At 47.9% G+C, this 20,804-nt stretch overlaps 1 protein-coding gene across 1 annotated transcript in view; it reads left to right on the plus strand.

Moving 5' to 3' along the window:
- LOC120999186 (peptidase M20 domain-containing protein 2-like) overlaps nt 1-20,804 on the plus strand; it is a 220,623-nt gene that overhangs the window by 130,543 nt on the left and 69,276 nt on the right. Inside the window, exons 4-5 of the mRNA XM_040430062.1 lie at nt 10,006-10,148; nt 15,582-15,736. Of these exons, the coding sequence (XP_040285996.1) occupies nt 10,006-10,148; nt 15,582-15,736 (298 nt within the window). The remainder of the gene's footprint in view (nt 1-10,005; nt 10,149-15,581; nt 15,737-20,804) is intronic.

The raw sequence follows: 20,804 nt of genomic DNA on the forward strand, positions 1-20,804 counted from the left end.
TGCGCTATCAAGAGGAAAGAAATCGCCACACCGGAGTGTGGTTTTATGGACTTTTTATCATCCTGCTTGCTGTCAGTGAATAGACAGCGGATTTTGCTAAAGATGGCCGCTGAGCTTGCTGAATTTACTGCTGCGTCATCTTCATCCCGAAATTGCGGGAAAAGTTGGCGCCTTTTTGATGAAAAAGCGGGAAAGGGTTCAAGGTCAGGCGCCATAGCCTGTCTGGACATTTGCATGTCTGCCAGCATGGACTCCGCCTTCCGTATACTGGAATACTTGGGGGGCGGCCTCCCAGTGCAATGGGAGGATCTGGCTGATCTTATTGGCGCCACCCTGTCGCTCTCCAGAGAAGGATCGAGCATGTTGGAGAGTGAGGACTGCTCTGCTACGATGTCTGCGCCTGAGCTATTGAAGACGGATGTCGTTGGTGTCGAGCCAGAGGAGGCTCCACCGGCCTACTCTCCGGGACCGGAGAGACCCGCCTGCCCGCCACTGGGGAAAGAACCGGAGCTCCATTATGGCTCTTGGAGAGACTTCTTTCAGCCCTCTTTCAAGTGGTCCTCATTGATGGCAGAAATCCGGGAGGCCGCTATAAAGAGGAACACAAAAACTAAAATTTACTATGAGGAATTAACCAAGACTATTCAGGAGCGTCACACCAGTACCCAACCCTGCCTGGAAAGGAGAAAGGGGTTGGTGGTGTCCTTTGACAAAACCCGTGGCTACGGGTTCATACAAGACTACCTAACTGGCAGAGACTTATACGTCAACAGGAGATCTGTTAAGAGAGACTACCTCCCTTCGTATCAGCATAGCCTCCGCGAGGAAGAGGAGGTGGAGTTCACCCCTGCCGAGAGCCTGAGAGGCCCATATGCGACTGCTGTGACCCGTCCCAAGCGAGAACCTGAGGACTGGGAGGCAGAAGAAGACTACTCTGGCTGCGAGCGGGAACCTGAACGCTCTCCAGAACAGGCCCACCACGCCTTCCAGGAGCGAGGCTCCTTCATTGGGCCTAATGTCTTCTGGCAGCCAACCGTGTTGGAAAAATGGGTGAGCCCCTATCCTTCCCCCGAGCTGCCTCGTCGGGAGAAGACAATCCAGGACTTGGAAAATCTCAAGGGACTCCGTGTTACCCTGGAGAATATCCGTAAGGGAAAGAGACCCGATGTGCCACCGGAGCCTGACGCGGCCGCGTCCGACGCATCGTTGACTGTACCTGCGCCGGCGACGCCAGCAGAGGACAACGATTCCGACACGGAAAGCATCGGTGACCAGATTGTCCGGCTGGAGGAAAAGTTGCGGGAGCTGCGCAAGATTGCCACCGCCAGGATCCAGACGCCGCCTAAGAAGGACGAGGTAAGGGTGCCTGTCACCACCCGTAAACCACCTTCTACTAATGTTGCTCCGTCCAGGTCCCAAAGAAGACCCCCTATTGCTGTGAATTGCTGCACAGAGCCCACCGGACCGCTTGCGGCGGCGGTACCAAGTACACTACAGCCTACAGTAGTTATGCCGGGACCGGTACGGTCCACAAGAGTGTTTACCCCTAGGCCTATGGGGCCAATACCTATTAGGGGTCCCTTCACTTTGCAGCTGCCCCCTAACACTGTAATGTGGGCACATCCTCCTGAAGAGGACTACTACAGGCCGTATTTGCCAGCAGAGCCAGGTGATTATGACATGCCACTGTGAATCAGCCTGCTAGGCCTTTGATTTATTTTGCTAAAGAATGATGTTGAAAGCTTAACCCTTCCAGGACAGGAGTCCTATGTTTCTTGGTCGTTTGTTGCTGCTGCCAGTTTATCCACGGCTCAGTGGTAGGTGTTAACCACTGAAGTATTAAAGTCAACGAAGCCAAGTTTGTTTCCAGGACCTCCTGCCTGCTTTTGCTATCCCACGCCAAGTTGTGCCTGTTCCTTTGTTGCACCTTTTACCCTTAACCCCCTTTTCAGGTTGATCAGGGGTATTACAGCACTTGTTTTATATTGTGCAACTTGATATTAAGGAACTGTGCCCGGAGATAGACTCAAAAGAACCTGAGCCTCTGAGATTCTTACTCTTTTTTAAAGGAAATGTGCCCAGAGATGGACTCCACCGCATGAGAGCCTCTGTGATTTATAGGAAAGTAACCTGGGTACGGACTCATATTTGTTCTTTAGGCCTCCAAGAACTTTTATACTGTTTTACCGTTTCTTGCTGTTCTATTAAGGACAATTTGCACATATGGACTATCCTGGTATTAATGTCACGCTGTGCCAGGTCAGCGCCCCAGTTCCATTCACTATCCTGAGAGAAGAGAACGACGCCCCTTGTCACCACCCTTCATTTTTGCCAATTGGACCTGATATGAATGTAAATGCAGATGAATTACATATATGTATGCCTGCATGTCTCTTTTTCTATTTCAGGTGAAAATTCCAGTTGGGCGGGCCCTGATGGAGTACGAGGTCGTACTCAGCTTAAAGCAGCGGGGTATGTAGTGTACGGGAACTGTAATGCCCGTCACTACAGAAGGGTCACTTGTTGTGCTGTCGTTCCCCCTTATTTATGGGGAGGTTGGTATGAGTCATCTTGATAATGTAATGCTATGTACTTCCCTGTTACTGTGAAATTTGCATGTGCAGGCCTGCTAGGGGTGTTATTCCAGCTCTTAGTCACAAGAGGGAGCTAGGGAGCCCTAGTTTATATAAGGCCCAGTCAGGGAAGGGAAAGGCAGTCTAAGGTTGATAGTCTAGTCTAACCAGAGATTAGACAATGTCAGAGTCAAGTCCAGGCCTGAAGCCTGCAGACTAGGAGAGGGTAATGCAGTCCCTGTAACCGGGTTCCAGATCCAAGGAGAAGGTTCCCCTCCTGAATTCATATACGCAGAAGCAGGAACACTACAGTTTCTAGAGCCTGAGGAAACAGAGAGAGAGACAGAGGCAAGTCAAGAAAAGCAAGAGGTACTCAAGACAACAGAGGAGGTACTTGATAGAGATAAAACCAAGGATATACGCCAGAGCTAGGGCATTGGACCTTGGAGAAGAGTTTCTATGTTCCAGGATCAGTCAGGAATAGAGTGCAAGCTGCCTGTACTGCAAGTCCTGTGTTTAACACTCTAAAGTCACCTTGCTATATATATATATATTGCCTGCATCAACTGTATTGAAAATCAACTGTCTTCAAAGGAACTGCGCTTCCGTCAATGTCCCTAAATGATGACTACTAAAGTTTGAATTCTGTTTTAACATCACGTGGTTCCTCAGTTATTCCTGCTATCAGCAAACGGCGTGCCACCGTTTAATTGGCACTGGCGTCACGAACATTTCTCATCATCACCTGCCCTTGCAGAGAGTCAGCCGTCTCAGATTAGTGTCTATTGCACTACAACACCCAGGAACATTTCTAAACCTAACTTGAGTACGCTGCACATACATACAGGAAGGCTCTGTGTGCAGGGTGCCAGGGGGGTCCAGCAGTGTCTGTCACTTGGAGATGTCAGCGGCAGAGCTCCTGGAGACACAACGTATCCTCATCCACACACTCTTCTGTGCGATTCCTCTGCTCTGTCACATGAAGCCACATATTCTTTTCCAAAGTACAAGCCCTCCTCAGTCAATCTGATTCCCTGCCCTCTGTGGAGGCACCATGCCCAGCGGATCCTTTGTACAGCACAGTGACACCAGGTTAAACACCAAGATGTTCTCCACTCCCAGCCCCTGACAACCTGTGGGACAACTTTTCACAAAGTGCTACCTCCAGCCAGAGCCCTGCTGTCAACTGCCCCAATCTCCTTGCTGTGATGCATAAAGAAGCATGTGAGGGTTACAGAGTGCCCATGGAGCCCAGATCCTAGAATCTGTTCTGCCCAGCTGATGCCACTCCTGAAGAGTCCCTTGCTGCTCTCTGTACAGGAGGGGACAGTGATCACACAGCTCTCTGCATCCAGCAGGCTGCTCAGCCTCCACACAGGCAGCTCCCAGCAGTCTACTGTGCCTTCATACATAGAAGCCTGGAGGTCACTTCCAGGCAGCTGAAACTCCATGCATGATGGTCAGAGTGGCTGTTAGAAGCTTGGAGACCACCACCTCCAGGCAGCTGCACTTCAACAACTTTTCCAGGAGAATCCAGCAACTCTGTGACAGCAGGAAGGGGTTGCCAGTCACTCACTTGTCCCTGTGCAGCCTGCAGCTCCAGTCCTTCTCCTGGTGCTGCTGACATACATTCAAGGGGGACAGAAGGGGAAGGGGAGTAAGGAAGAGGGGGGTGAGGGAGAGGGGGAGAAGGGGGTGAGGAAGAGGGGGAAGGCCAGGTACTTACAGGAGGACTATATCTGAGTATAAATTAAAGGGGTTGTTCGGGTTCAGAGCTGAACCCGGACATACCTCCATTTTCACCCAGGCAGCACCCCTGACTTGAGCATTGGAGCAGTTCATGCTCCAATGCTCTCCTTTGCCCTGCGCGAAATCGCGCAGGGCAAAGGCATTTTTTGACGATCTGGTGACGTACCGGGGGTCTCCATGGGGCTGACAGGAAGCCCAGTGACGTCACCGTCACTGATGGCCGGGATTTAGCCCTACCCTAGCCAGTAAAACGGTAATATGAACAATGGGGTTCTACAAAAGAGCTATTGTGGGGCAAAGTTCATATTCGTGTTTACACATGTGTTTTAAAATGAATGCTTTCCCCTTTTATAAACAAGTAAATAATGACGCAACGCTGTGGGGCTGGTATGCAACTTTTTCCAGGGCTGGTTTTTATCCCCAGTCCGGCCCTGCCTGCTATGCAACTGGTGACGCTCAGACGCAGGGCCGTACCTCACTTCCGGTTAGCCCGCACCATGTGATTCCAGCTTCTGGTCTGGTGGAACGCACGCGAGCGGCGTGCGTTCCACAGGCACTGGCAAGCACCCTGGCCGCTGCGGACAGGTGAAGCAGGTAATCAGGGGGGCGTACACCCACTTGGAAGTGGGGTAATATAAGAAGGTGGACAACAATCACCAATTGCTCACCCAAATTACCACTGTTTGAGGTGAGACACAAGCTGACATGGGACACTTCCCATGATGTGGCATGGATAAGATTTACCCACTATCCAGAGTGAAAGCACAAGGCTAAAACGACCTTAATCTTTCAGTAAGTAATCTGAGTTTTTATTAAGCTGATTAACATCTGGCACTCAGTAGTATATGTGACCTATACTTAGTGTATGTTTGTAATTTTGTTTCTAGTTATCCCTGAATACTTTTGTGAAGTCCCCTGATGATGTCTGAAAAGCAAGACTGAAACATGGCATGTAGGGCTTTGTAATTAGGGTTACGTACAGTACTAGACCCATACTGAGGGAAAGGTTCGGTATGGGGTCGCCCCTGTCGGGGCGGGTGCTCCATGTGTGTTAGGCAGGTGTTAAGAACAGCCCCTAGCCCTTATATAGGTAGGAAAGCCATAATAGGGTTTACTAGGAGGATCTAAACTGCCACCTGACACAAGCACCTTGGTCACGCTGGTCCCGGGTATCACCAACTACCAGGACCTCCCTCCATAGGTTGTGGAATTCACAAGACGTGGTAAGACCCATCCATTTCTTCACTTATTGTGATCTGTAATAGTGGCAGGGGCGGATTAAGTGCATGATAGGCCTGGGGCTGTCTAACCAACTTGGGCCCCCCCCTCCATTTTAGTTTATTTTTCTTTTATATGAAGAGGCTGCGGTGCTTCATAAGCGCCGCAGTCTCTTCTTAGGCAATATGACATCTTCAGACAAAAAAAAATACCCCCATTTAGGTCCTAAACTGAAAAATTTGGTCGCCAAATTTAAAATACATATAATTATAATAAAAAAGACATGGAGGAGAATACAGCACCACATGCCTCTTACATCCAGTGACATCTCCTGTCATGTAGACCTTCTCTTTCCTCTTCTCCTCCATTTGACCCAGAGGAACCATGGCAAATTCTTTCAGCCGCATCTCGTCTCTACAGTTTGTAACACAGACACGTTAGATTTCTCAATTTTTCCATCAACCTCCTCATCCTGGTTTCCCCACAGTGTCATCCTGCTGCCACTCCCAATACTGTGCCCGTTTTGCTCCCCAAGGTACTTGTAACGGATCTCCTGGCACCCTGACTGGCTACCTCCGTTGATGGATGCTCCCAGTGCCTCCCGAGGACTCCGAGCACACCGCTCGACACCGATACCACCACAGGAACAAGGAACAGGAACAGCTCTTACAAGAGCTAGTAGTTATGCCAGGGGAGTATAGCAAATCTTCAGCGTATAGCAATCCCCCAGTGTCGATCAGTTACCCAAACACCAGCCTCAACCTGGTAAAGGGTAAAAACAGGAACTCTTTATTGAGGGCTACGTATTTATGCAGGTCCCCATCTGGTGGACACTCCTCTAGGGGACCAGATGGAGGACTGTGACACAGGACAGATCTGCACCAATTCAGGATACACAGACACAATACATCCCCACAATGCATCATGGTTTCCTCCTCTCTGCCCTGGAGACACCCGAGGAGTAATTCAATTATCTCTCAGGACAAAGGGAAATCGCCAATACACATGTGGGGACAACAGGACAGAAATCACCATTTAAACATACAATGTCACAACCCTTACAGTAAACACAGACATTTAACATATCCCCAGATAGCTCAAGTCTGAGTGCATATTATTAGGTGAATGGCACTCAGACTACACGAATACAATAAAATTAGCTATCTGGGTACCCTCACATAACATACAATACAATTCCAAAGACAGATATGTCTGTCACACAACTCAAAACCCCACATATCCCCATAATGTATACATCCATGGATAGCTCTGATCTGGGTGAACAACATATCCAAAAAGCACCCAGATCCGAGCAGGGGTTCCCGAATTCCATGGAAGTCACATTTGGCCGACCGCAAGCATGGCTTTCCTGCCCAAAACAGTTCCACAGATTTAAGCTGTGCGGCCGGTCTGTCTTCTCCTTTAAAGTTAGTATGGGCCATAATCCTGAGGCAAAAGGCTGGTAGCCAGGCCCCTCCAAAACCCAGTGGCAAGGTTGGTTTCGCCACAGTACTATACTGCTGAAAAAATAGTGACCCTAATAGACATAATTGGAGTCATTTATCAAACTGGTGTAAAGTAGAACTGGATTTCCAAAAGAGCTGTCAAATATGAAAGGTGGAATCTGATTGGCTGCTCTGGGCAACTAAGCCAGTTCTACTTTACACCAGTTTGATAAATTACCCCAAATGTTCCTATAGTGTCCACAGCAGCTATAATGTCCCCTAGAGTGCCCCAAATAATAATACCACCCTCTATTGTGCTCCAGACAATAATCCCTGTATAGTGTCCCCAAAAATAATAGAATTGCCCCTACAGTGCCTCCCCAATAGCAACACCCCCATATAGTAATTTCCACCACACTGCCCCCACATAGTAATCCCCCCATAGTAATTTGCCCCACACAGTAATTTCCCCCAAACTGCCCTCATATAGTAGTTTGCCCCCACATAGTAATTTCCCCTACATAGTAATTTTCCCCACACTGCCCCTACATAGAAATTTCCACCACACTGCCCCCACATAGCAATTACCCAACACTGCCCCCACATAGCAATTACCCCACACTGCCCCCACACAATAGTTTCCCCCACATAGTAATTTGTCCCCACATAGCAATTTCCCCACACTGCCCCCACATAGCAATTTCCAACACACTGCCCCCACACAATAGTTTCCCCCACACTGCCCCCACATAGCAATTACCCCACACTGCCCCCACACAATAGTTTCCCCCACATAGTAATTTGTCCCCACATAGCAATTTCCCCACACTGCCCCCACACTATCCCCACACTGCCCCCACATAGCAATTTCCCCCACACTGCCCCCACACAATAGTTTCCCCCACACTGCCCCCACATAGCAATTACCCCACACTGCCCCCACACAATAGTTTCTCCCACATAGTAATTTGTCCCCACATAGACATTTCCCCACACTGCCCCCACATAGCAATTTCCCCCACACTGCCCCCACACAATAGTTTCCCCCACACAGCAATTACCCCCACACTGCCCCCACACAATAGTTTCCCCCACATAGTAATTTGTCCCCACATAGCAATTTCCCCACACTGCCCCCACATAGCAATTTCCCCCACACTGCCCCCACATAGCAATTACCCCACACTGCCCCCACACAATAGTTTCCCCCACATAGTAATTTGTCCCCACATAGCAATTTCCCCACACTGCCCCCACACTGTCCCCACACTGCCCCCACATAGCAATTTCCCCACACTGCCCCCACACAATAGTTTCCCCCACACTGCCCCCACATAGCAATTACCCCACACTGCCCCCACATCGTAATTTGTCCCCACATAGCAATTTCCCCACACTGCCCCCACACTGTCCCCACACTGCCCCCACATAGCAATTTCCCTCACACTGCCCCCACACAATAGTTTCCACCACACTGCCTCCATATAGTAATTTGCCCCCACATAGTAGTCCCTCCCATAATAATTTGGCCCCACACAGCCCCATATAGTAATTTGCCCCCATATAGTAGTCCCTCCCATAATAATTTGCCCCCACACTGCCCCCACATAGTAATTTGCCCCCACACTGCCCCATATAGTAATTTGCCCCCACATAGTAGTCCCTCCCATAATAATTTGCCCCCACATAGTAATTTGCCCCCACATAGTAATTTGCCCCCACATAGTAGTCCCTCTCATAATAATTTAGCCCCACACAGCCCCCACATTCCCCCTCCCATGTACTCGAGGTCTCTTCCCTAATATGTCCTCCTCTGTGTGTCGTCCCCCAAAGTAGGCACATGAAATAAAAATAAAAAAAATGAAAAGCTAAATACTCACCGTCCAGGGCCAGGCACTTGCTCGCAGACAAAGGCGGGCGTGCACACGTCAATGTGCTGTGTCCCGGCACAGGCGCGTGATGACGTCATCACGAACGCCTGCGCCGGGATTTCACTACCGCATAGGCCTCAGGCTTACCAGGCCTGAAGCCTATGGCGGTGATAGGCGACGGGACAGGGAGCTATGCGCTCCAGTGCCCCGCCGCAGTATGTGGGCGTTCGGGTCGGCGTTGGGCCCACCAGCGGTGCTGGGCCCGGGGCTGCCGACCCGAACGTCCCTATTGTAATCCGCCACTGAATAGTGGAGGTATATGTATTTTGTTGTCTCTCACCCAGTGGTACTTATTATATTTTAAATGACTTAGTAAACGTTATGTTTTATGATACCCAGTTCACAAATTAATTCTGCTTTAATTTGGGTGTGACTATATACCACTACACATTCATCACAGTGTGGTGGTATAATCAATATTATTGGTGCTTGTTCACACACAGAAAAAACTAAATAACATTCACCTGGTATCCTGGGTGTCAGTTCACACCCGGCTGAATGCTCAGCCTCAGAAAGTCCACTTGCAGGCTGTAAGGCGGCCTGCTCGCCTGACACACGGCCTTCAGACCTCAGCGCAGAGAGCTCCCAAAACCACAGCGTCTCACAATAAGAGACGGTCTGCTCCCAATAAGAGACGGTCCGGATCGGCTTTACAGCCATACTAACAAATAGTGTCAGTCAGCACTAACTGCCGCTGACACTTAAAATACCGGCTCTTACCTCACCGAGGCCAGGAATCTCGGTGACACATACCTTCCGTCAATGACGGACCTTTGCGCCTTCCTACAATAGGTAAAACCTGCCACGTGTGCATTCACCATTAGTGCACTTAAATTTGGGAACCTTCCTTTTTTTCTTATTTCCTCTTCTGCAGCATTTGATGACCCCTGCAATATGAAGCAGAAACATAATTCGTGATACATTTACACACACACCCCAAACACACACACATACAGTATGTATATAAATATATACCCCTTAAAATTACCAAAGGCCGTGTCTTCATATCTTCATCCCTTTTAACTTGTGCACTGGTTATATTCCATAGAAAAGAGAAATAATTGCTAAAATGTCTTTTTTATTTCCTAGAGTGACTGTGAAGTATTATGGAAAAGCTTGTCACGCTTCTGCATACCCATGGGAAGGAATTAACGCTTTAGATGCTGCTATTCTTGCATACAACAATATCTCTGTCTTAAGACAGCAAATGAAACCCACCTGGAGAGTTCATGGTGAGAAATGTACTGACTAACTTTCTAATGCCTCCTGCACACGAACGTATTTTTTTGCGGTCCGCAAAAACGGGTACCGTTTTTCCGTGATCCGTGACCGTTTTTTCGTCCGTGGGTCTTCCTTGATTTTTGGAGGATCCACGGACATTAAAAAAAAGTCGTTTTGGTGTCCGCCTGGCCGTGCGGAGCCAAACGGATCCGTCCTGAATTACAATGCAAGTCAATGGGGACGGATCCGTTTGACGTTGACACAATATGGTGCAATTTCAAACGGATCCGTCCCCCATTGACTTTCAATGTAAAGTCAGGAGCTAATATACCATCGGATCGGAGTTTTCTCCAATCTGATGGTATATTTTAACTTGAAGCGTCCCCATCACCATGGGAACGCCTCTATGTTAGAATATACCGTCGGATTTGAGTTACATGGTGAAACTCAAATCCGACAGTATATTCTAACACAGAGGCGTTCCCATGGTGATGGGGACGCTTCAGGTTAGAATATACTAAAAGAACTGTGTACATGACTGCCCCCTGCTGCCTGGCAGGTGCTGCCAGGCAGCAGGGGGCAGACCCCCCCGCCCCCCCCCTGTAGTTAACACATTGGTGGCCAGTGTGGCCGGCCCCCCCCTCCCTCCCCTGTAGTTAACTCATTGGTGGCCAGTGCGACCGGCCCCCCCTCCCCTGTAGTTAACTCATTGGTGGCCAGTGGGCCCCCCCCTCCCTCCCCTGTAGTTAACTCGTTGGTGGCCAGTGGGCCCCCCCCTCCCCTGTAGTTAACTCATTGGTGGCCAGTGCGGCCGGCCCCCCTCCCTCCCCTGTAGTTAACTCGTTGGTGGCCAGTGGGCCTTCTCCCCTCCCTCCCCCTCCTAATTAAAATCTCCCCCCTATCATTGGTGGCAGCGGAGTGTACCGATCGGAGTCCCAGTTTAATCGCTGGGGCTCCGATCGGTAACCATGGCAACCAGGACGCTACTGCAGTCCCGGTTGCCATGGTTACTTAGCAATTTGTAGAACCATTATACTTACCTGCGAGCTGCAATCTCTGCGTCCGGCCGGGAGCTCCTCCTACTGGTAAGTGACAGGTCCGGCCGGGAGCTCCTCCTACTGGTAAGTGACAGGTCATGTCACTTACCAGTAGGAGGAGCTCCCGGCCGGACCTGTCACTTACCAGTAGGAGGAGCTCCCGGCCGGACGCAGAGATCGCAGCTCGCAGGTAAGTATAATGGTTCTACAAATTGCTAAATAACCATGGCAACCGGGACAGCAGTAGCGTCCTGGTTGCCATGGTTACCGATCGGAGCCCCAGCGATTAAACTGGGACTCCGATCGGTACACTCCGCTGCCACCAATAATAGGGGGGAGATTTTAATTAGGAGGGGGAGGGAGGGGAGAGGGCCCACTGGCCACCAACGAGTTAACTACAGGGGAGGGAGGGGGGCCCACTGGCCACCAACGAGTTAACTACAGGGGAGGGGGGGCGGCCGCACTGGCCACCAATGTGTTAACTACAGGGGGGGGTGGGCCCACTGGCCACTAATGTGTTAACTACAAGGGAGGGAGGGCCGGCCGCACTGGCCACCAATGTGTTAACTACAGGGGGGGGGCCCACTGGCCACTAATGTGTTAACTACAAGGGAGGGAGGGGGGGGCCGGCCGCACTGGCCACCAATGTGTTAACTACAGGGGGGGGCCCACTGGCCACTAATGTGTTAACTACAGGGGGGGGGCTGCCCCCTGCTGCCTGGCAGCACCTGCCAGGCAGCAGGGGGCAGTCATGTACACAGTTCTTTTAGTATATTCTAACCTGAAGCGTCCCCATCACCATGGGAACGCCTCTGTGTTAGAATATACTGTCGGTTCTGAGTTTTCACGAAGTGAAAACTCAGCTATGAAAAAGCTTTTATGCAGACGGATCTTCGGATCCGTCTGTATAAAAAGTAACCTACGGCCACGGATCACGGACACGGATGCCAATCTTGTGTGCATCCGTGTTCTTTCACGGACCCATTGACTTGAATGGGTCCGTGAACCGTTGGCCGTGAAAAAAATAGGACAGGTCATATTTTTTTCACGGCCAGGAAACACGGATCACGGATGCGGCTGCAAAACGGTGCATTTTCCGTTTTTCCACGGACCCATTGAAAGTCAATGGGTCCGCGAAAAAAAAAGGAAAACGGCACAACGGCCACAGGTGCACACAACGGTCGTGTGCAGGAGGCCTTATAGTGTTAAGAATTCTGCAGAGATTGGACTTCTGCACATTATATGTTTCAATATTTTATTCACATTTATCTATTAGTTGTAAGGCCACACATTCAGGTTTCTTAATGCAGTTTTGGAAGCCAAAACCAGGAATTAAATAAAAAAAAAGGAAAGTTGTATCTGTTCCTTATATGTTCTCTCCTTATGATCCACTTCTTATTTGGACACCTGTGTGGCTGTACCCTAACAATAAACTTGCCCCTACTGCCTAATTCTGTACCACTTCACTGAGTAGTCATGCTATAGAAACACATCAATCTGACCAAAGGCTTTCTATAATTTCCAGCCAAGAGTACACACAAGCGTTTGGAGCAAAAATTGATGCACATGGCAAGTTTGTCCCCACTTTTGTTGAAAACGTGTACACTATAAAGCTATAGTAAAATACTTGTGCCAATGTACCAACCAATCAATGGCTACAGTAGAGACATCACTAAGGACCTCATGTGTCTCACTAGGGAAAATTACATCTGTGCACATGAAGGGATAACAGAAGGGATGAGGCGAATTTTGGGGGATCAGAGGTGCGTGAATTACATAACTGGTTATTTGGAGTCCAAACTGCTAGATGTTAAAATCCTGGAAAATCCCTTTTGCAAGGCAGTAACATAGAAAAAAGGACTATACAAAATACTTTACAAACTTACAACTGAAAAACCCACTGACCAAATGTGCATGTTAATTGTAGATTTGTAATAGACGTCTGATGTATGGCCACTGGTCAGTATAAGGGCTCATGCACATGAACTTAAGGGCTCAGTGCCCGCATTGCGGACGGTAAATGGGAGTCTACAATATACGGGCATTAGCCGTGTGCACTCCCTGCTGCGGATGTGGACCCATTGACTTGAATGGATACCTGATCTACAATATACGACCGAAGATAAGACTTCACCTGTCTTTTGCAGAGAGGTGGCACGGATCGGAAGCCTATGAAAGCACTATAAAGTGCTTCAGTGGGCTTTTGTGTCTGTGCCTCCGCACCGCAAAAAGAGAACATATTCTACCTTTGGCCGTATCTTGGGGATCGCGGACCCATTCAAGTCAGTGGGTCCGTACAACAATACGGAGTGCACACAGCTGGTGCAGATTAGTGTTGAGCGCGAATATTCGAATAGCGAATATTAATCGCGAATATCGCAACTTCGATAATTCGCGAATATTACGAATATACTGCTATATATTCGTTATATTGAATATTCGTAATTTTTTACATCTAAATGATTCCTCCCTGCTTAATATGCTTGTGGTCAATGAGTCAGGCATACTCCTCCCCACAAGCGTCCCCGTCACCATGGGAACGCCTGGTGGTTAGAATATACCATCGGATCTGAGTTAGATCGTGAAAACTCAAATCTGATGGTATATTCTAACACAGAGGCGTTCCCATGGTGATGGGGACGCTTGAAGTTAGAGTATACCAACAGGCGCATACATACTGGCCCCCTGCTGCCTGGCAGCACCTGACCTCTGACAGGGCACTGTGATCCACACAATTAACCCCTCAGGTGCCAGATCACAGCACCCTGTCAGAGGTCGGGTGCCGCCGCCCCCCACTATTAAAATTATTCATGGGCAGTGCACCCTAATTCCCCCCCCCTCCCCTCCCCAGTATTACAATCATTGGTGGCAGTGCGCCCTCAATCCCCCCTCCCTCCCCAGTATTAAAGGGCTTCTGTCACCCCACCCCAAAATCTGGTACCTGTCTTCAATCGGCGCAGGCGCACTGAGAGTCGGCCGCTCCATCCTCAATGCACCTGCGCCGATGACGTCACATCTACACCCGGCGCAGGCGCATTGAGGATGGAGCGGCCGAGCGAGCGGCCGCCTCTCAGTGCGCCTGCGCCGATTGAAGACAGGTACGGCCGCGGCGCAGGCGCCAGATTTTGGATGCTAACAGGCAAAGCCAGCAGAGAACAATTCCGTTCCCTGGCCCTGTCAATCACAATGCGGAGGGGGCGTCTTTAGGATCGGAGGATGCGGCTGCTACCAGCAAGTAGCCGCCCTACTTGCTGCTAGCAAGGTAATTTGCATATTTTAAAAGCATGTTTTAAACAAAATCTACAGGACCAAAATGATTAATTTGATTATGTAGGCATAAATCGCAGTGTTAGAATTATAAGTAAAAAAAAAAAGTTTAGTGGGGTGACAGAAGCCCTTTAATCATTGCTGGAAGTGCGCCCTCAAACTGGCCTCCTGCTGCCCAGGGTGCTGTGATCCGCACAATTAACCCCTCAGGTGTGGCACCTGAGGGGTTAATTGTGTGGATCACAGTGCCCTGTCAGAGGTTACGTGCCGCCAGGCAGCAGGGGGCCAGTATGTATGCACCTGTTGGTATACTCTAACTTCAAGCATCCCCATCACCATGGGAACGCCTCTGTATATTCTAACCTTCAGGCGATCCCATGGTGACGGGGACGCTTGTGGGGAGGAGTATGCCAAAGCGGTTTAACTGTACTGTTTGGAGAAAAAAAAAAGACGAATATTCTAAAAGATGTCAAAACGAATATATTCGCTATAGTGCTATATATTTGTTTTTTAGAATATTCGTCTTTTTTCAACATCTAAAGTCATGATTCCTCCCTTCTTCTTGCTTGTGGGCCAATGACTCATTGACCCACAAGCATTTTAGCAGTATAGCAGTATATTCTGTAGTGCTATATACTCGTTTTTGACCAACATCTTTTTTTCGCATAAAAATTTGCATTATGCTATTTTTTTGTATTACAGATTTTTCGCAATAAAGCGAATATCTCAAATACGAATATTCGCGAATATATGACGAATATTCTACCATATATTCACGAAATATTGCAAATTCGAATATTGCCCCTGCCGCTCATCACTAAGTGCCGATGCATAGCGGACCGCTATTTGCGGTCTGAAGCATAGGCACTGAGCCAGTACGGTTGTGTGCATGAGCCCATACACAGAGAACAGTGCACCGAAAAAACATTATTCCATCGCAATGTATTTTTACTGATTTTTGAACAACCAGATGATCACATAAATAAGTTATTTTGTATATAATATACTTTTACAGAATCCAGATGCAGATTACAGAGTATAACAAGTTTAGCTGATAGAGCTCTGTCACATCCATGTAATACTTTAGTATCCCGCAGATCGACACTTTCCGGATTCACTTACAGATATTTTGTCTTTCAGGAATAATAAAAAATGGTGGTGTGAAACCTAACATCATCCCAGATTACACTGAACTAGAGTTTTATTTGCGTGCACCATCACTTAAAGATCTTGCTGATTTACGGGAAAAGGCACATGCCTGCTTTAATTCTGCAGCTACAGCAACTGGATGTAAGGTAGGTCAGTTCATATGATAAGTTGTCATTATTTCAGAACATGATACTGGAGGAATTCAATTGCTTTGCTTCGACCTAAAAACTTGAGATGTTGGACCTTTTTAGCTTTGATCTTCTTGCATAAATGAAGAACCACCACCAAACTGAAATATAACACAAGAAACAAATATAAATATCACAAATCCTTAATACAGTATATAATAAATAGTCAGCGATACATATTAAAATCGTAATGACAGGCACAGAAAAGATAATAGAAGACTAATGGTGGTTACACTAACCCAGTGCTTCTCAAATAGTAGGTAAAGGGGGGCTCGTTCAGGGCCGGCCTTTGGGGTGTGCGAATTTCTTCTGTATAATGCCGGCAGGCAGGCCGGGCGGCCGGCGCGTCCCTCAGTGATGTCACGTGCCTGCGCCGCCTGCTTTCTGAATGAAGCAGGCGGCGCAGACAAGTGACGTCACTGAGGGACGCGCCGGCCGCCCGGCCCGCCTGCCGGCATTATACAGAAGAAATTCGGATATACGGTACTATTAGGAGTGAGGGGGGCATGTTTAATAACTTTAAACGGCGGCGGCGGGCACACGGAAACTGTGGATGGCACAGTTAAGGGGTGGGGGTCTGTGGATGGCACTGTTATGGGGTGGGGGGTCTGTGGATGGCACATATATAACAGTGCCAGACACAGATCCCCCTGTAACAGTGCCAGCCACAGATCCCCCCCATAAGTGTCCGTCATTCACAGATCCCCCCATAAGTGTTCGTCATCCACAGATCCCCCCATAAGTGTCCGTCATCCACAGATCCCCCCCATAAGTGTCCGTCATCCACAGATCCCCCCATAAGTGTCCGTCATCCACAGATCCCCCCATAAGTGTCCGTCATCCACAGATCCCCCCATAAGTGTCCGGCATCCACAGATCCCCCCATAAGTGTCCGTCATCCACAGATCCCCCCATAAGTGTCCGTCATCCACAGATCCCCCCCATAAGTGTCCGTCATCCACAGATCCCCCCATAAGTGTCCGTCATCCACAGATCCCCCATAAGTGTGTGTCCGATCCACATTTCTTTCTTTTTTTATTCTCTTATATGTTAATAAGGATACAGTGTTATGCAGAGGTGTACTTATAACAATTTTATAGACAAATGATACTATTTACAGTCGCGCAGGGGGCGCGAAATGTTTTCTTCTTCCTAGGGGGAGGGCATGACAGAAAATAATTGAGAAGCACTGCACTAACCTGATATTATTTAACCCCCATACACACATTCCCTACATACCCTGCTAGTGGCGATGTACCAAATAGATTCACTAGATATCCATAGTGGCACAGCACAAACAAAGGTATAATACAGGTGAAACAAAAAAAAAATTGAATATTCTGCAAAGTTCATTTATTTCAGTAATGCAACTTAAAAGGTAAAACTAACATATGAGATAGACTCATTACATGCAAAGCGAGATATTTCAAGCCTTTATTTGTTATAATTTGGATGATTATGGCTTACAGCTTATGAAAAACCCAAAGTAACAATTTTGAGGTACCCTTTGCTCGAGGTATGAATTAATTAGCTGACTAGAGTGTGACAATTTGAGCCAAGAATATTGAACCTTTTCACAAAATTCAAATTTTAACTCCTTAAGGACACAGCCTTATTTCACCTTAAGGACCAGGCCATTTTTTGCAAATCTGACCAGTGTCACTTTAAGTGGTGATAACTTTAAAACGCTTTGACTTATCCAGGCCATTCTGAGATGGTTTTTGGAAGTCAAATTTTGCTGGACTGATTTATTTACACCATGTTCCATTTGATGCCCCCCTGATGCACCCTAGTGTAGAAACTCCATAAAAGTGACCCCATCTTAGAAACTACACCCCTCAAGGTATTCAAAACTGATTTTATGAACTTTGTTAACCCTTCAGGCGTTGCACAAGAGTTATTGGCAAATGGGGATGAAATTTGCGAATTTCATTTTTTTGCCAAATTTTCAATTTTAACCCATTTTTTCCACTAACAAAGCAAGGGTTAACAGCCAAACAAGACTGTATCTTTATTGCCCTGACTCTGCCATTTACAGAAACACCCCATATGTGGTCGTACACTACTGTACGGCCACACGGCGGGGCGTAGAGGGAAAGGGGCGCTGTGTGGTTTTTGGAGGGCTGATTTTTATGGACCGGTTTATTTACACCGTGTCCTGTTTCAACCCAACCTGATCCACCCCTGGAGTAGAAACTCCCTAAAAGTGACCCCATTTTGGAAACTACGAGCTAAGGTGGCGGTTTTGTTGGGACTATTTTTAGGGTACATATGATTTTTGGTTGCTCTATATTACATTTATGCGAGGTAAGGTTACCAAAAATAGAAATTCTGAAATTTCATCTCCATTTGCCATTAACTGTTGGGGAACACCTAAAGGGTTAATAAAGTTTGTAAAATCAGTTTTGAATACCTTGAGGGGTGTAGTTTCTTAGATGGGGTCACTTTTAGAGAGTTTCTACTCTAGGGGTGCATCAGAGGGGCTTCAAAAGGGACATGGTGTCAATAAAAAAGGCCATCAAAATCGGCCTTCCAGAAACCATGTCGGTCCTTTCCTTTTGCGCCCTGCCTTTTAGTGATACAGCAGTTTACGACCACAAATGCAGCGTTTCTGTAAACTGCAGTATCAGGGTAACAAATATTACGTTTTGTTTGGTTGTTAACCCTTGCTTTGTTACCGGAAAAAACTGATTGAAATGGAAAAGTGCCAAAAATAGCTGTTTTGGCACCGTTTTTTTTTTATTTTGACCGTGTTAATCTGGGGGGTTAGGTCATGGGGTATTTTTATAGAGGAGATTCTTAAGGACGCGGAGATACCTAATAAGTCTACTTTTTTACAATTATTTAGGTTTTAGACTATATTATCCTTTTTAATACAAACATTTTTTTTGTATCTCTAAAGTCTAAGAGTCATTTTTTATTTTAGTTTTTTAGCCTATTATCTTATGTAGGGGCTGATTTTTTGCGGGATGAGAGGACGGTTTTATTGGCACTATTTTGAGGGCTATATGCCTTTTTGATCGTTTGCTATTAAAATTTTAGCTATATAAGGTGACAAAAAAAGTTCTTTTTTTGCACCATTTTTTTTTGGACCGTGGTAATCTGGGGGGTTAGGTCATGGGGTATTTTTATAGAGGAGATTATTACCGATGCCGCGATACCTAATTTGTATACTTTTTTCAAATTATTTTAGTTTTTACAATTTTTTTTGGTGTCTCAAGTCTGAGAACCAGTTTTTTTATCCGATTGTCAGTGGCTAAATTGGGATATAAATTTAGTACTCCATGGAAGTGTGGTACTCCCTTAAGCAACCGTCAATGCAGAGGCCTGGATGATCGGGGCACGTGTCGCACTGAGTAGTGGTGTCCTTCCGTATCCCCCTCCTGCGACACACTCTGCATTTTTTTGGGGTTCGTCCCTTCTTTCCAGTATGGGGGACCACACCTGGAAAGTGTTAGCCGAGGTACTCCGGCCTGCTCTTTCCCGGTCCGAAAAGATCAGGGCCTTGAGGACTGCCTCATAGAACTGAAGGAATGTCCCTGTGTTGCCAGCACTCCGGGACAGCACAAAAGAGTTGTACAAGGCAACCTGCACCAAGTAGACCGCAACATTTTTGTACCATGCCCGGGTTTTGCGCATGGCGGTATATGGCTTGAGGACTTGATCAGATAGATCAACTCCTCCCATATACTGATTGTAGTCGACGATACAATTGGGCTTGAGGACCGTTGCCGCGGTACCTCGCACAGGGACAGGGGTGAAACCGTTACCATGAATTGTGGACAGTACAAGGACATCCCTCTTGTCCTTATATCTGACCAGCAACAGGTTTTCACTGGTAAGGGCACGGGTCTCAGGGTCTCACCCCTGGGGATAGGTACCTGGAGGGGGTGGGCAGGGTGGCCGCGTTGATTTTTCTGCACGGTCCCACAAGCGGACGTGGATCTGGCGGCGAGGGACTGGAACAAGGGAATGCTAGTATAAAAGTTATCCACGTACAGGTGATAACCTTTATCTAGCAGTGGGTGCATAAGGTCCCACACAAGTTTCCCGCTAACACCCAGAGTGGGGGGACATTCTGGGGATTGAATACGGGAATCTCGCCCCTCGTACACACGAAACTTGTAAGTGTACCCTGAGGTACTCTCACAAAGTTTGTACAGCTTCAGGCCATACCTCGCTCGCTTTGAGGGAACATACTGGCGGAAAATGAGTCTCCCCTTGAACGCAATGAGAGACTTATCAACCACGACCTCCCTTCCAGGTACATAGGCCTGTACAAATTTGGCCCCAAAGTGATCGATGACCGGCCGTATCTTATACAGACGGTCATAGGCAGGATCACCTTGGGGGGGACATGCTGCATTATCTGAATAAAGCAGGCATTTCCGGATGGCCTCAAACCGGGTACGTGTCATGGCCGTACTGTAAAGTGGGGTCTGGTAGAGGACGTCCCCACTCCAGTAATGCCTGTAATGCGGATGACAACAGGAAAGTGGGGTCATCCTCGTCCTCACTAGGACTCTCGGACGCAGAGGCAGGCTGAGCGTATGCCTCCTCGGCCGAGAACATCCGGCGGGCCATAGGGGAGTGTGTGTCTGCGTTTGTGTGTGCGTGCATGTAAATCTTTATTCAGTGTGTGTGGGGGCACGGGTGTTCACGTACTTATCCCTAAAACTCACAGAAAAAAAAAGACTAACTAAAAAAAGGGGAAAAATGTGAAAAAATAAAATAATTTTTTTTTAACCGCTGATCAACCGTCCGAAGTTGATAAGTGGTGGGGTGTGCGATGCGCTAACAGTGGCCGGACGCTAAGAGTGCCGGCCACAGTCAGCGTATGCACAAAAATAAAAATAAAAAATGCCTGCGCCCCAAAAAAGTTGTGGGGGAAGGGAGGGGGGCAAGGGGCAGCTGTGCTGTGGTCCCCAGACACCCAACTTAGGGTGATGCAATAAAACTTTTTTTCACCCTAACTTTCCCTTTATTATCCTTGCCTAGCCCAACCTTTCCCTATACTTTCCCTAAT

The sequence above is a fragment of the Bufo bufo genome, chromosome 4 (genome assembly GCF_905171765.1).
Source record: "Bufo bufo chromosome 4, aBufBuf1.1, whole genome shotgun sequence".
Classification (NCBI taxonomy): domain Eukaryota; kingdom Metazoa; phylum Chordata; class Amphibia; order Anura; family Bufonidae; genus Bufo; species Bufo bufo.